This window comes from Strigops habroptila, chromosome 9 (assembly GCF_004027225.2).
Source record: "Strigops habroptila isolate Jane chromosome 9, bStrHab1.2.pri, whole genome shotgun sequence".
NCBI classification, from domain to species: Eukaryota; Metazoa; Chordata; class Aves; order Psittaciformes; family Psittacidae; genus Strigops; species Strigops habroptila.
This window is the reverse complement of record NC_044285.2, coordinates 16,113,074-16,127,552: the sequence shown is the minus strand read 5'-3', so window position 1 is coordinate 16,127,552 and position 14,479 is coordinate 16,113,074. Positions and strand designations below refer to the sequence as shown.

The following is a 14,479-nucleotide window of genomic DNA, read 5'->3' as shown; positions in this document are numbered from 1 at the left end:
ATGTTTTTACCATACTTACATGGAACTGCTTTGGAAAAAAAGACAATCCTCCAGAATTTTTTACTGATAAATTCTAATAGATGTGGCCATAAAAGGCAACTCTTTTTCCCAGTCAGTTTTAATACCAGCATCATTCAAGCTTTTGAAGGAGTTTAAAGTATCAATATACGGGGCTTAAATGCAGCAGAAAGATGTTAGTAAGTGCAAATGAATGTCACTTTTAGGACAAAACATGGATACACTGAGAAAAGATGAGGTAGAGCAGACAACTGAAGAGAGAAAAAACCCAGATTTCTATAAACTGTTATTATAAAGCCACCTCAAAAATCAGAGTCCCATAACCAACTAATTTAGAAAGAGAGAAAACAATTATTTATTTAAGACACAGTATGGTCTACTTACATATCATAAGACAGAATTGCCTAATTTTAAAGTTTGTCTCAAAAAAGCAATGTTATGATATACATCCCATTTCAGATTAACAGAATGTGGTGTTATATTTACAGTACAGAAAGTGTTAGGGTTTAAATATACACCCTCTTGCTCTCACCCACACATGCGCGCGCGCACACACACATCCCACTTTGTACAGGGAGAAAAATGTCTCAGTAACTTCAGTTATTGTTCAGATCATTTGAGTCCTCTCCCTTCACTTCAAGTAAGTTCATGAACAGGTGCTATTAGTTACAAAGGAAGGTCGTGCCATTTTTGTACACAGTTGTCATATCTTTTGGGACCCTATAATTTATGAGTTCAGGTTTTAACACTGCCATGTATACTCACATTGTTAAATAGATGCATGCAACACGTGCATATAATAGCTTATAAAAAACAACTGAAAATTATTGCCGTTAATACTTCTAGGTTATTGAATCCCCATCAAGGGGATTGATGCTTTCATTTTTCAAAGCATCAGTGCTTTGGTGTTGACAGTGATAGATACATTGAGTGACAGAAGATATGCGTACATGGTGGCTTAAATGCTCTATACAGAAGTACATCGTTCAATCATTACTTAGATCATACATACACATTAATGGTTTGAAATTTCCGCCATAAATTTTGAAAGTAGCTGAATAAAACCTTAAGACTTTTTCCTCAGATGTGCAAACATTCCTTTTTAAAATCTCTGTAACCTCACAGCCATTTCATGAAATTGCTTGAAACGTGCCCAGAATTCTCAATTAGGCTCCTCACTGACAATTTCAGCCAAAACATTCTCCCCTCATCCCAGAAAGCCAGAGTGAGGTAAAAACGAACAGGTAAATAAAATTGCAACCTAGTTGCAACTTTTACTATCAACCAGAAAATTCTGGGTAAAAGGCAGCAGAGGAGAAATAGGCAGAAGCAACCAAGAAAAGTCTTGCGGAAAATCCAGCTACATTAGATGAAATTGCAAATGCTTTTACTGAACACTATAGTTTTCTTAAATGACCCAATTGTTAGCATCAACTTGCACACGTGGAAACAGTTAACAAGCGTTAAATCATGATTTATGAGCATGCAGATTGTTAAGATTTGCCAGAGTCCTATATGGTTAATTAAGCAACAGACAAACACCAGTTATGTTACAAAGGCCAATCAGAGGTACATATAATTTCCTCTCAGTTTTAGTGCAACTATCATTTCAAGTGTGTTCAGCTGTAGCAGTCCTCAAGAAAGAAGACAGAATAGAAAAATACAATTATATTTGATAGACTAGAGATATTACTCTTTTTCTGCTATCATGGTTTTAGCTATGAACTGGCACCATGAGTAAATGTAAGAAAGACATTTGTAATGGAAGTGAAATGGGAGAGTCTGACACAAATACAATGATTGAGTTCTTTGTATTACACAGCATCACCTTTAGCCAAATTAACTTAAATTATACGATAGCACCCAAAAGCCCCAAAAGGACAGAGGGAGGACAGCATACCCGACGAGGAGTCAGAGGATTTTAGAGCAAAAGACCAACCATCAGGGGTCATAGACGCACAGTGTGGCAGGCGCAGCTCCACTGGCTTCAGGAATTTTAGTCCATGAGGCCCACACATTACCAACGGGCTAAGAAGTGTTTCACCTATATTTAAGAGAAAGAAGAACCTGTTATTGATTCTTCCTGAAACAGGTTCCAAGTATTACATAATTACATTGCAGAGCTACTCAGCAATTTAGTTTTAGAGAAAAATATGAATCTTTTCATCTGTCAGTAAAGAATAGCACCTAGCAAGATTGTTGCTCATAGTCTCTTTCAGAGTATTCAGTTAGCTTTTCAATGGAACATATCACAATCTCTAAATGAAAAAGGATAAACAAGTTTGATGATTAAATCATGTTGGGTTTGGGGTTTTTTTGGCCATTAATTTCTAAGCATGTGCATCAAATGAAACAAATCCCTAAATCTGCAAGCAGTATGTTCGTGGTTCTCTCTGCAGTACAGCTGCAATGTTCTGCCTGTATGGACTTATGGCACACTGGGCTGAATAGAGTCTTCAGCAGCTCAAGAGCCTACAACGGTTATTCTAACAGTCAAAAGATAACCATACAAATATATAGGTCTATTTAAAACTCCAAACGTTAATGTAAGATTTTTCAGTTAATGAATACCCTATGTTTAGTTTATAAAGATTCAAAGTAACTGCAGATTACAACTAATGCTTTAACTGTGAATTTATGAAATAAACCCATTTTGTTTCTTGAAAATTCAGAATCTGACAGGTGAGAAAAATGCATGTACACTGGACTAGTGGTATGGAAGACAGACTTACTATGAAAAAGTTGCTTAACTAAGACAGTGCTCAATCTTTATGAATAAGACTGTCAACAATATTTATATAAAAGAATAATTTTCAAAACCATGAAAAATAAAATGCTAAGTATTTTCAAGTATTGAAGTAAATGCCAAATATTAAACTCAAATTAGTTTCTGCTTAGTTGCTTCGTAATTCTTTTGGTTCTAACTGCGAGATGAAATATTTCCAATCAGAAAGCCTAGAATAAATCCCTGCACTTTGTGAGGGAATCTACACTTTCAAAGATACTTTAAAAAAAAAAAAAAAGAAAATTAATTTAGAATCTTCTTTAGTGCACTAGCTAAGTTTTAAATCAGTACTTAAGTCTACAAATTAAATAGTCTCAAGTTATAATTCAGGGCCTCTGTAACTTTCAATATTGAGCAGATTACTGCTTCCCATACACTTGCAAGATATTTACCATCTTCATACAGAAATGTGACATACTGAAGTGTATTACAGCATTTTCATACTTAATTTTGCTGTTAGAAAAGAATTGCATTAAATAACATAGTACTGTTTACTATTTTACTGTTCACTAATTGTATTAAATAACATAATAATTAAATAATTAAGTGCCAGCTCTTACCTTTCTCTTTGTCCAATGGTGGAAGTATACTGTTGTCTCTGCAGACTTTGAAATATATTTCTTGCTCTATTCCCTCTGGAATGGCTCCTTGTGGTATAATAATACTAACTCCAGTCTCTATAGAGCTCAATACACCACCATTGCTGTTAAATACACCTCTTGCCGTGGCTACAACAGTGTGTCCATCTTCTTCCTCCTCATCCTCGAGTGCTGAAGGGCTGAAATTAAGACAGAAAGCCTAGCAGTTTTATCAGTATTTTCTTCCTGGAAGTCAATGGCATACTTCCCTCTAGCATTTTAGAAGAGCATAACCTAGAGTAGGCTAGCACTGATTTTTAGTATTTTAGAATTACAGTATTAATCTTTCAACTGTAATATCAATAGAAATTGGAAGCACAGAAAAAAAACCAAATCTGCATTTCCCACAGGTTTCACAGGTAAACTGCTACAGATGTGCTAGTGGAAAGAAAAAAGCAGCAGCTTACCTTACAGGAATGGCTTTAGGCACAGCATTAACATTATTTGGTTGATATTTAGGCTTGTCGACCTGTACAGCAAAGGTATCCAATCCACTATCAAACTCTGGAGGCTGTGATGAGCTGTGTGCTTTCAAAATTGGTTGAGGAGAATTTGGAGATTTTGATGGCAACTCTGGTTTATGCTGAGCTTCATTTGGCAAGAGATTATGGTTGAATTTAGGACTCTCAAACTTGCGCTCAAAGGGTCTTGCAGCACTAGTGTAAGGTTTTGTTGTAAAGCGGTTGTAAGAAGGAGTGACTGTTTTCTGTATCTGTTCAGTTCCATTAATGGGGCCTTTGTCAGGGAAGCTTTTCTGAGGGTAAAAAGTGGACTGCACAGTGTCCTCTCTAGAGGATCTGAAAACTGCTGGCTTATTCTGAGGTGGAGGAGGGTCAGACACAGAGTTAACTGCAATGCAAATAAAAATAGCGTAACTTGTCAGTGCCCATCAGAAGTGTATGTATAGTCACATACACTATGGCATATGAATACATTTTAGCCAATTGTTAATCTATTATATAAAAATAAACATAGGTTCAGGTTAGCTCTTAAATCATTTATCCTCTTGTTACATTTTGCACGTTCAGGCAAGTTATCTAAAGTTTCATTAAATAGGTGAACTGGATACAATGGTATGACCCTTCAGTAAAAAGGTCAGACCGATTTATACCATGACAAAAAAAAAAAAACCCAAACCAAAACAAAAAAACCCCACAAAAAACAGTACTGCAATGCTATCATGCACTCACACAAATGGGAAAATTCAGTTGGACTGGACAATCCTCCCAATGTGAAAGCAAACTCAAATTTTTCTTCTATTTTCAGACACCTACAACTATTAGTCATGCCTAAAAAGTTCTGGTCTAGTGTACCATAGAGAGGTACATTCATTAAGTACTAGAATTTTTACTTTATCTTTGCTGAGACCTCTAAATGTGAAAAAGACAGTTAGAGAAACTATTTAACACCTGGAAGTTAGCTTCAGACAGGATCACCAAATTATTTCACAATTATTTCACTCAATCTCACTATAGTTAAAAGCTATTTTCACTAACAATTATTACACATTTCAGTTAAAGAACACCACAATTACCCATGCAGACATGCTGAAGCAACCACACAAGCACCTGACAAGTGTTACCGCATGAAACAGGGTAGCTTTCCAACTGCTCACCTTCAGAAAGTGCAGGCTTGTGATGTGCTGGGAGAGACAGGACAGGACTATTAATTGACTGAGGTTGTGTATACTGGACTGAAGAAGCAGGAGGAGGAGTTGTAACTTGAGGGATAGGCTCATAGCGTTTTTCACCAGCGGGCCTTTCTGTTGATTCACTATCAGTTGTTTTCCCCCTGTTGAAATAAAAAGAAAACAACCCACAATTGACTGTTTAGTTTCATCAGGAGTCTCAGCTCCTGCATCCAATGTAACTTTTTTTTTCTTCTATGATCACCCGACTTCCATCTCTTCCTATAAACATTAAAATAGGATTTTCTTTATATCCTGTCTCAAGTATAAAAACACTTGCCGATAAGCACAAGAGATTAAGACAACACTGAATCTTTAGAAGATTAGTAACACAAACCATGGCAAACAAAAGGCAGATGACATTTCAGGTGTATTTGCATAATTTCTTAAAAGACCTTAATTTTTTAATTTCATTTGGGGAAATTTAAACAAAAGAGTGGTCTGTAATTTAGCAAGTCTTCAAAACAAAAATGTAAACCCACTTTTTTTTTTTTAGGGTGGGGGAGGTGGGTTGTTAATGTAAAGCGTAATTAGCCAATAGGACAATGGATTCTAGTACAACTTTCCTAAATACACCTAGTATTTGAACAATGCCATCTTAATTAGAGATGTAATCAGCTTAAGCTTCACTAGCTTTATGTGCATAGCGTAATTATTAAATCTTATTTTTCAAAACGTTTTTTCTTATACTAGAAATATTTGTCCAGAAGTTTTTTTCAGTCAGGAAATTATCAATTTTTAAATACCTCTAATTTTGGACACAGATTGCACTTTCAAAATTTGCATGTTTAGAGTTTTAAGTGCACATAATGCCTGTGATGAAAAGTAACAGTGAGAGGACACCTGAAAACATCCTCACATCAACAACAGTCTTACCACTTGATGTTCCTTTTCAAGTAGTCATAGCTAGTGTAAGAGCCAAGAAATCTAGGTGATGGCAAAGCAAACAGCAATAGAAGAATGAAAGAAAATAGTCATTCTATTTTGAGCATATTATTTCTCCATACTTCTTATGCTAGTCCTAGCAGCTTTCATACGACAAGGTTTTTGAAACAAAGAGACACTACTTGTAATGGTGATGTTTCTGGTATCTTTACCATATGCATATATACAATGAACACCTACTGAATTCAATATGAGATTTCATCAGTGAATTAGGAGGTGGTCAAGATCTCAAATGAACAGATAGTGAAAAAGAAAGAACAAGATTACACTAAGCCATTTGTTACAATCTGTATCAAAGTTATTCAATATATGGAAAAGAGTGAACAAAATCTAAGTCCCATATCCTAACAATCTCTCACTTATGGTCCAAACTGCCTTGATTTTATCAGTCTTAACATACACAGAATGATTATAGTTTTGTACTGCAGATCATGTACTGAGGGTACATTTATAGCAGATGTTTCTGTAGCATTATGAGTACATCCAATAGCAGAGCCTACACCATAGAAATGTTTCTGCATTCAGCAATTCCTAAAAGGACATCTTAGAACAACTGTTTATGAATACTAGGAGAGACAGAAAACCGTAAGTATACTGATGGCTTTCCCTTGATTTTTAACACTTATCTTGCTTACATGTTGCCAGAAGATACATTTTACATTAGCACCGCTTTCCCTCATTGCTTCACTTTCTGTACGCTCTTAAAAAAATGTAACAAGCAATTTTAGACACCAACAGTCTTACAGTTCAGAGGAATATGTTATGAAACTAAGAAAAGCGATGATGAACTTTTGAAAGTCTGCTTGATGACCATATAAATGTCATGCTCAGTGAGCTAAACAGCATCTGTATGAATGTCTCCACAATCAGTATTGCAAAAAAACAATAAAAAAGTCATTTTAGATCTACTGTTTAAACTTCTGTTCCCACTGATTTATATTCATCCAACAACAGAAGTTATTATTGTACAATTAGTGAGTACTGTCTTTATCCCAGGCAGGTAGTAGCTGCTTTCTCAGAACATTGCCCACTTGAATTCTTTGTTTCCCAGAGGGGGATACTAAATAGGGGAGCGCAGCACTGCAGAAGCCCCCAGAAAACAACCAACACAACTCCACATCTAATCAGAATTGCTTGCCAGCTTTCTAAGAAATATGGAAGGTAGTACATTTTAACGGAGGGAGCAGAAGACAGCTGTGACAACACAATACAATCAGCACCAAGTTGTGCTTAATATGAAGCACATTTCTTCTGTCCTAAACTCCTAAGGGTCAGCCACAATCTCAACCACATAGTCCAGAATCTGTATGCAATGAAAGTAGCCCACAACAAAATGACTACTTACAACTTCTAAGTGTGTAAGTGAAGTTCCTCTTATTATCAATGTGCTATTTTCTAAGCTATTTCCCACTTCACTTTTTTCATTTTAAAAAACCATTACTTAACTTCGAAATGAAGCTGAAATGAACCAGTGAGCAGCAGGTTATAAGCCTCAGTGCACAACACAACATTTATCAAACTGCACTGCTGACCTTCAATTCCCATTCAGAGCTCCAGCTCTGTAACTGACACTTAAAGAACTCAGCTAGAGCAGTTTAAGAAGTTAACATAGAACACTGTTCCTTCCTGCCTCCTCAGATGAGACTGTAACTGATTATGGGAGTACTCTTAACCCTACTCAATACAAAATTTAGATAAGCTACCTCATTTTGCAGCATATCAAGCTGCTGCATTTATCTACATAGAACCAAGCAGGGACAAATCCACTACTTTCAACCACAGGGGTAGTAGCCTCAAATTGCTCCAACTACATCCACTGAAACACATTCATTTACAAGTTCTACTGTTCTCACATCAAGAGAAACTATCCCTTATTCTACAGTTACTGACAACTCTAGCATGCAGATATGGCATTGCCCACACAAAGGAGCTTTACTAATGTATAATTTCCTAAATGATGCAAATCAAACCTTAACAAATTAAAAAAGTAAAAAAATTTGTGCACACGTAATGTGAAAAATACATACTTTCACACTACTCAGTGGCGAAGAACTTGACATTTAATGTTTAACATTAATCTGTAGAACTGAAAAAGCTGTAGCTATTTACTCATGAATAAATAAAATCTGTCCTCTGTACCCAGAATACATTATACAGATTATGCAGAAGCTAGTGATGGCATCATCAACAGTTCCTGTATCACCCAAATTTAGTCCTGTTTATTTTTAGAAGAGTTTATTCCCAGAACAGCAATTACCATATAAATTCACTGGAAAAATAAATGAATAACAAGCAAGTAACAGAATATAAACTGGAAGCTGGCAAAAGGAGAATCCTAAATATGAATGCTTTCTCAATACAGCAATTGTTCTGTGTTTCCACACATGGACACTGCAGTATGCTTCTAGAGGCAGTACTGTCCAATTGTGTAGTGTTCTTGTTTATCTCTTTCCACTTTCTTCCATTAATATTTTATTCTTTGTCTGTTCGTACTGGGTAAATTTTCTTTCCCATGTCTCTCCCTTCCTGTTAAGGATTACATTCTTTCATAAAGAAAAAACACAACACATTTTTGTCCCCTGACATTTGAAACTATCAGCCTTAAAACCAATATTAATCTCATTCCTCTGTGGCAGTAAGATGTCACCTTCCCGTAAGTACAAGCCCTGAAGTTATACACTAAGTCACAATGAAAAAGAAAGCAGCCAAAGAATGGAAGTGTCACAGCAGACAGAAGTAGTAGGTAGAAGTATGGAACAATGTTCCCCAACTATTAGCTGTTCTGCAGCCAAAATTCAGCAGTTGTGTGTATCTCTCATGTTTTTCAGTGTGTCACAACACTGCAGAGGATAACAGAAGTACAACAAAAGCTTACAACAGTACAATGAAGAATTTTACAGTCTTCACAATTACTTGATAAAAGCTTACAACATAGCTCCGAAAGCATTACTTGCATTTACAATGACAACACAGTCCATGCCTACAGAACAAAATAGACAATCTATGGGTAACAGTGGTTTTTGTATGTGGAAACATAATTCTGAAAGCTACTGCAATGCACTGAGGCCTGCCAAGACTTTTTTTAGGTCTCTTTCTATGATGCCCAGGGAGCAGGAAATCTATGCTCCTATCTTTCCATCCGAAGACATAGAGCAAGTGAAGAGGAAAGATAAAAAACATCCTTGAATGAGAATCAGAACTGGTTATACATTACTATACATATTCCTTCCTTGGCATCTAAAAAAGTAAAATAAGAAATAGTTAACATATGTTAACTATTGATTAGAAAAGTGAATCCCTTAAAACTTATCAAGCTTTTGGAAAGATTCAAATATTCTCAGTCCACAAAGGAAAATACTGGAGATGATAGATCACATAATACAAATAAGAAGAGGATTTCAGAGTCCTAGATCAAATCCTTTAAGACCGGAACACAGCGTATCAAGTACGTGAAAGACATGTACATACATGTAACACTATAAAGCTTCAGCGAGCTTGTTTATTATTTCCCTCTAAAGTTATTTACGTTAAGGTTGTGTCGTGTTTTAACCGCAGCCAGTAACTCAGAACCACACAGCTGCTCACTCACTTCCCCCTCACTCCCGCCCTCCACTCCCGGAGGGATGGGGTGAAGAATCAAAAGAATGTAAATCCCACAGGTTGAGATAAGAACAGTCCAATAACTAAGGTATAATACAATACTACCGCTAATAATAATAATGATAAGGGAAATAACAAGGGGAGAGAATATAAAATTAAAAGGGGAAAAGGAAAAGGAAACAATAAACACAAGTGATGCACAATACAATTGTTCACCTGCTGACCGACACCCAGCCTGACCCAAACAGCGATCTGGGCCTTCCGGGTAACTCCCTCCAGTTTATATACTGGGCATGATGTGCTGTGGTATGGAATACCCCTTTGGCTAGTTTGGGTCAGGTGTCCCGTCCCTGCCTCCTCCTGGCTTCCTGTGCCCCTCCTCATGGCAGAGCATGAGACTGAAAAGTCCTTGATCAGAGTAAGCATTACTTAGCAACTAAAAACATCGGTGTGTTATCAGCACTGTTCTCTGGCTAAAGTCACGAACACAGCACTGCACCAGCTACTAAGCAGAAAAATAACTGTTACAGCCAAACCCAGGACAGGTTGCCAGATTTTCAGCGAGGTAGTCCAGATTTCAAGTAGGAATACAACCAAAGCCTTCAAAAATGCCCCATTTTCAGCCTGCATGCAGCAAGCCAAGATAGCTTTTCACAGTAACAGCCACGAACACATTGTTATAGTTTGAAGCAGAACAAATGAGGTAACTGTGGAGAGTATTCACAAAGTTTGCATAACTATCTTTCAAGATGGCCAGTTCTTTACCTGAGCTAAATCTGTGTATGAGCTCTTACACAATTTCTTTATCAAAATGTTCCAAATCAAGGAAGCAGAACAACACAGGAAACAGATGTTTCCATCGACAGATTAAATTCTTCCCTCAGCAATATTCCCTGAAGGCTCAGTTTCCTAACGTCAAACACTGCTATGTGTACAAGCCTGCCCGCAGAATAAACGCATGCAGAACCGGAATAAACCAAAACCTTTGCTTTGAGTTTAAGCACTCAAAGCTGAGTTTAAACACTCAGTATTAGCTAGACCAAATATTTTGTTTCTATATAGTAATATATAGAACATATATATACATAAAAAAGATGTATATAGTAATTTATAGTATACTTATAGTAATAAACAGAATATAATCATTGATCTGGATGAAGGGATCAAGTGCATCCTCACTAACTTAGCAAACGACACCAAGTTGAGCAGAAGTATTGATCTGCTGGAGGACAGGAAGGCTCTACAGAGGAATCTGGAAAGGTGCGATCAATGGGCTATAGCAAACTGTGCTTCTCAACAAGGCAAAGTGCCGGGTCCTGCACTTGGGCCACAACAACCTCACACAATGCTACAGGCTTTGGGAAGAGTGGCTAGAAAGCTGCTTGGTGGAAAAGGACCTGGGCGTGTTGGTTGACAGACAGCTGAACAGAAGCCAGCTCGTGCCCAGTTGACCAAGGCAGCCAACAGCATCCTGGTTGTTCAGAATCAGTGTGGCCAGCAGGACCAGGAAAATCATCATCCCCCTGTACTCTGCACTGGTGAGGCTGCAGTTCAAATAGTGTATTCAGTTTTGGGTCACTCACTATAGGGTGCTGGACTGTGTCCAGAGGGCAACAAAGCTGGTGGACTGTCTGGAGCACAAGTCCCATAAGGAGTGCCTGCGGGAACTGGGGTTGTTTAGTCTGGAGAAAAGGAGGCTCAGGGGAGATGTTATTGCTCTCTACAACTACCTTAAAGGAGCTTGCAGTGATGTGGGTGTCAGTCTCTTGTCCCAAGAAACAAGCAATGGGACAAGAGTAAAGGGCCTCAAGTTGCACCAGGGGAGGTTTAGATCAGGTATTAGGAAATACTTCACTGAAAGGGTTATTAAGCACTGGAACAGGGTGCCCAGGGAAGTGGCGGAGACACCAGCGCTGAAGGTATTTAGAAGACATGCAGATGTGGTACTTAGGACATGGTTCAGTGGTGAACTTGGCAGTGCTGGGTTAACAGTCGGACTCAATGTTAAAGCTCTTTTCCAACCTAAACAATTCTCGGACTTCATGTTAGTAAGTGGTAAGGAAAAAAAGTAACATGTTGAAGGTCCTGAAACCTACAAAAATTATTCATTTCCCAAAATAAAAAGTTGTGCATCTATGTGTTTTCAAACTAAAGCTACATCTATCTATACAGATAAACTGGTTTAATGAATAAAAGGTTAGATACCTGAACCCCTCGAATTCCCTTGACAGAGGCAGAACTTCTGGTTTAGTCCTATATGCCTCGCTTCTTTTTCAAAAGGAAAAAAAATCCCCCAAACTTACTTAGAATAGTTGGTGAAATTCAGCTGATTCTGTGAATGTATTGGTTTAGTGGGCTCAGAATGATGGCTGGCAGGAACCTGCGCAGATGGCTTATTTTCAAAACTCCTGCGATCAAAGTATGAGAGCTGCTTTCGGTAATATTCTTCATCTTCTTCAGGATCATAATGATTTGAACGCACGATATCTTCAGGTGGCTTCACTTGAGGTCTCTGTGGTTCTGGTGCCCTAACCAAGAGTAATAATATACAGTTGCCTTACACAGTTGAACAAGCATAAATACTCAAATTAGAATTCAACTTTTATAACCTAGCTAGTAATAAAGCAACAGAAATCTAATTCTTCTGATTGCATACCTTGACTTTTTAACCTATACCGCATGGAAATTAAGATAGTTGTGAAACACCATGAAGAAAGAAAATCCTTATTTCCCTTTTACCTTACCTATAGCTTTTAGTTTTACTTTCTAATTACCTCAAAATAAAAGAAAAAAAAAAAAAAAAAGATGGAGACAGACTTTCTTTCTCAAAAATGCTGGAAAGGCATACTGCATCCTTCCCCTACTTCCCAGAAATCAGATGCATGAGGACTGACTTTATGCCCTGCCTTACTATACACAGAAGTCATAATGACACAGTCCAACTCTCCACTCTACAGTTTCCAATTTGAACCCCTAAAATAAGTTTTCTGAATATTCTGATCTTATGTTGAGAACTAAATTTAATTCATCAATTGTGCATCTACCTGTAAGTTGTTTTGTCGTGTTCATAATGGCTTTGAGAAGTTGATTTTGGACCACTTGCAGTTGTGAGTGTAGGCTTAGGTGCTAGCTCTGGAGGCTGTAAAGAAAAGCACAGTATATTTTCTCAGATTCTAACATTCAGAAAGATACAGCACTTTATGAGTAAGCAAACTAAGACTGCCTCCTCTGACCCAAAAGGAAAAACAGAATGAAATACCAGAATGAAAGGTGAATTGCAGTAGTTTCCAGCATGGCAAGACCCCCTTCAGTTTTTTCACAATGTTTTTGGCTTCTGCTTTTAAAACATACTGCAGTTAGGCTGCTACACCCCTCACAAACCTTAAATGATTTACCTTGACAGCTGATGTATCACTTGGGTCCTTCATTTTTTCCAAAGATGGTGATCTTCTTCTTTCAAATATCTTAACCCGACTTCGCACAGATTGAGGTTTCATGGCTGGATCATCCTCTTCCTCTGCTAGAGATGGCGGTGTAGGCAGTGGTTTACTGTTAGAAGGCAAAACTTCTGGTTTGGTTTGCGATGAAGGGGGAGGAGGAAGAGAAACACCTGAAGTGCTATGAGAAGGCTCATACTGTCCAGCTTTAGCACTGTAAGCTTGAGGAGGACCTTGTTCATAGCCCCTTACATGTGGATCAAAGTACTGCTTCGGTTCGGGAGATCGAGATATGGCTGACTGGTATGGCTGAGCTTCTTGTTTGTATCTACCATGTGTGTCATATCCGACAGTATGTTGATCTTCATATCGCACTTGTGGTAAGCTGAAGTTTTTGGGTGCATGCTCATAGCGAGGTCTGCCATCATAGCTCATGGTAGGGGGTTCCTCAAAACGAGGTTGTGCTGGATAATAGCTGCGTTCTGTGCTCTCATCTATATTTTGTCTGGAATCAAGATCCCTAGGAGGCTGGTTTTCATAAGCTGTTCTTGTTTGGTTGTAGGGCGGTTTTTCATCGTAATATGCCCAGTGCTCCTCATAGGGAGGCACACGCTCATCATAATGTAAGCGAGGGTCATAACCACGAGAAAATTGATCTACATAGTTTGCAGAATCGTACCTATATGTTGACTGTTCATAGTCCCTACTTGGTTGTTTTTCTGCATACTGAGCCTGGGATTCATAGATCAGATTTGGGTCTCTTTCCTGTCTCTGTACTGGGTGATTAATTGCTGGCTGTTTTAAGACATAGCTTTGTCTGGATGCTTCTTCATTAACATACGGGTCCTTTCGATATACCTATTAAAAAGAGGCACAGTTCTCAGTTAAAATGCAGAGTAACTGCAGCTGCATTTGAAATGTAGTATTTTAAGCAAATCTAAGTTCTAAATATTGGCTCTAATTTTGTTTAAAAACTGAATAAATTTGATGTAGGGTTTTTTTGCAATCAATCACAGGTGATTCAAGAAGTGCCTTCCAGCCCTATTTTTAAGCAAAAACAGTTAAGTAGATTAAAAGGGAAAGACAAAGGTAATAGTCTCTCACCTTTGGGGTTTGGTGCTGGGGGGACGGACAGATGGGACAGGGACCACACATTTTTTTGCGGGGCATGAGAAAAGCAGAAGCAAATCGACTTACATATTTAAGTTAGTTCTAGCAATGCTGAGGAAGTATATAGTCACCCAACAAACTGGATTCATCTTCATGATCAAGGATTTGGAATGATTTAAAGTATACAAAGATCTAGTGTCATTTTAGGGATCTAACAGATTTTTCCCAAGGCCTCATTAATAAGCAGCAGAACACTGAC

General features: G+C 37.8%; 1 protein-coding gene across 8 annotated transcripts in view; it reads right to left on the bottom strand.

Moving 5' to 3' along the window:
- The window catches only part of TJP1 (tight junction protein 1), a 174,526-nt gene that overhangs the window by 18,719 nt on the left and 141,328 nt on the right, over nucleotides 1-14,479 (bottom strand). For 5 of the 8 annotated variants that reach the window (XR_003993225.1, XM_030497955.1, XM_030497959.1 and 2 more), the window contains 7 exons: nucleotides 13,069-13,968; nucleotides 12,718-12,812; nucleotides 11,977-12,201; nucleotides 5,057-5,232; nucleotides 3,849-4,290; nucleotides 3,364-3,581; nucleotides 1,919-2,062 (listed from right to left, as the gene is read on the bottom strand). Coding sequence is in view for 7 of the 8 variants with exons in the window: in XM_030497955.1 (XP_030353815.1) it covers nucleotides 1,919-2,062; nucleotides 3,364-3,581; nucleotides 3,849-4,290; nucleotides 5,057-5,232; nucleotides 11,977-12,201; nucleotides 12,718-12,812; nucleotides 13,069-13,968 (2,200 nt within the window). In the remaining variant the exon portion in view is untranslated. The remainder of the gene's footprint in view (nucleotides 1-1,918; nucleotides 2,063-3,363; nucleotides 3,582-3,848; nucleotides 4,291-5,056; nucleotides 5,233-11,976; nucleotides 12,202-12,717; nucleotides 12,813-13,068; nucleotides 13,969-14,479) is intronic. The other 3 variants (XM_030497957.1, XM_030497961.1, XM_030497956.1) reach the window with 2 other exon arrangements.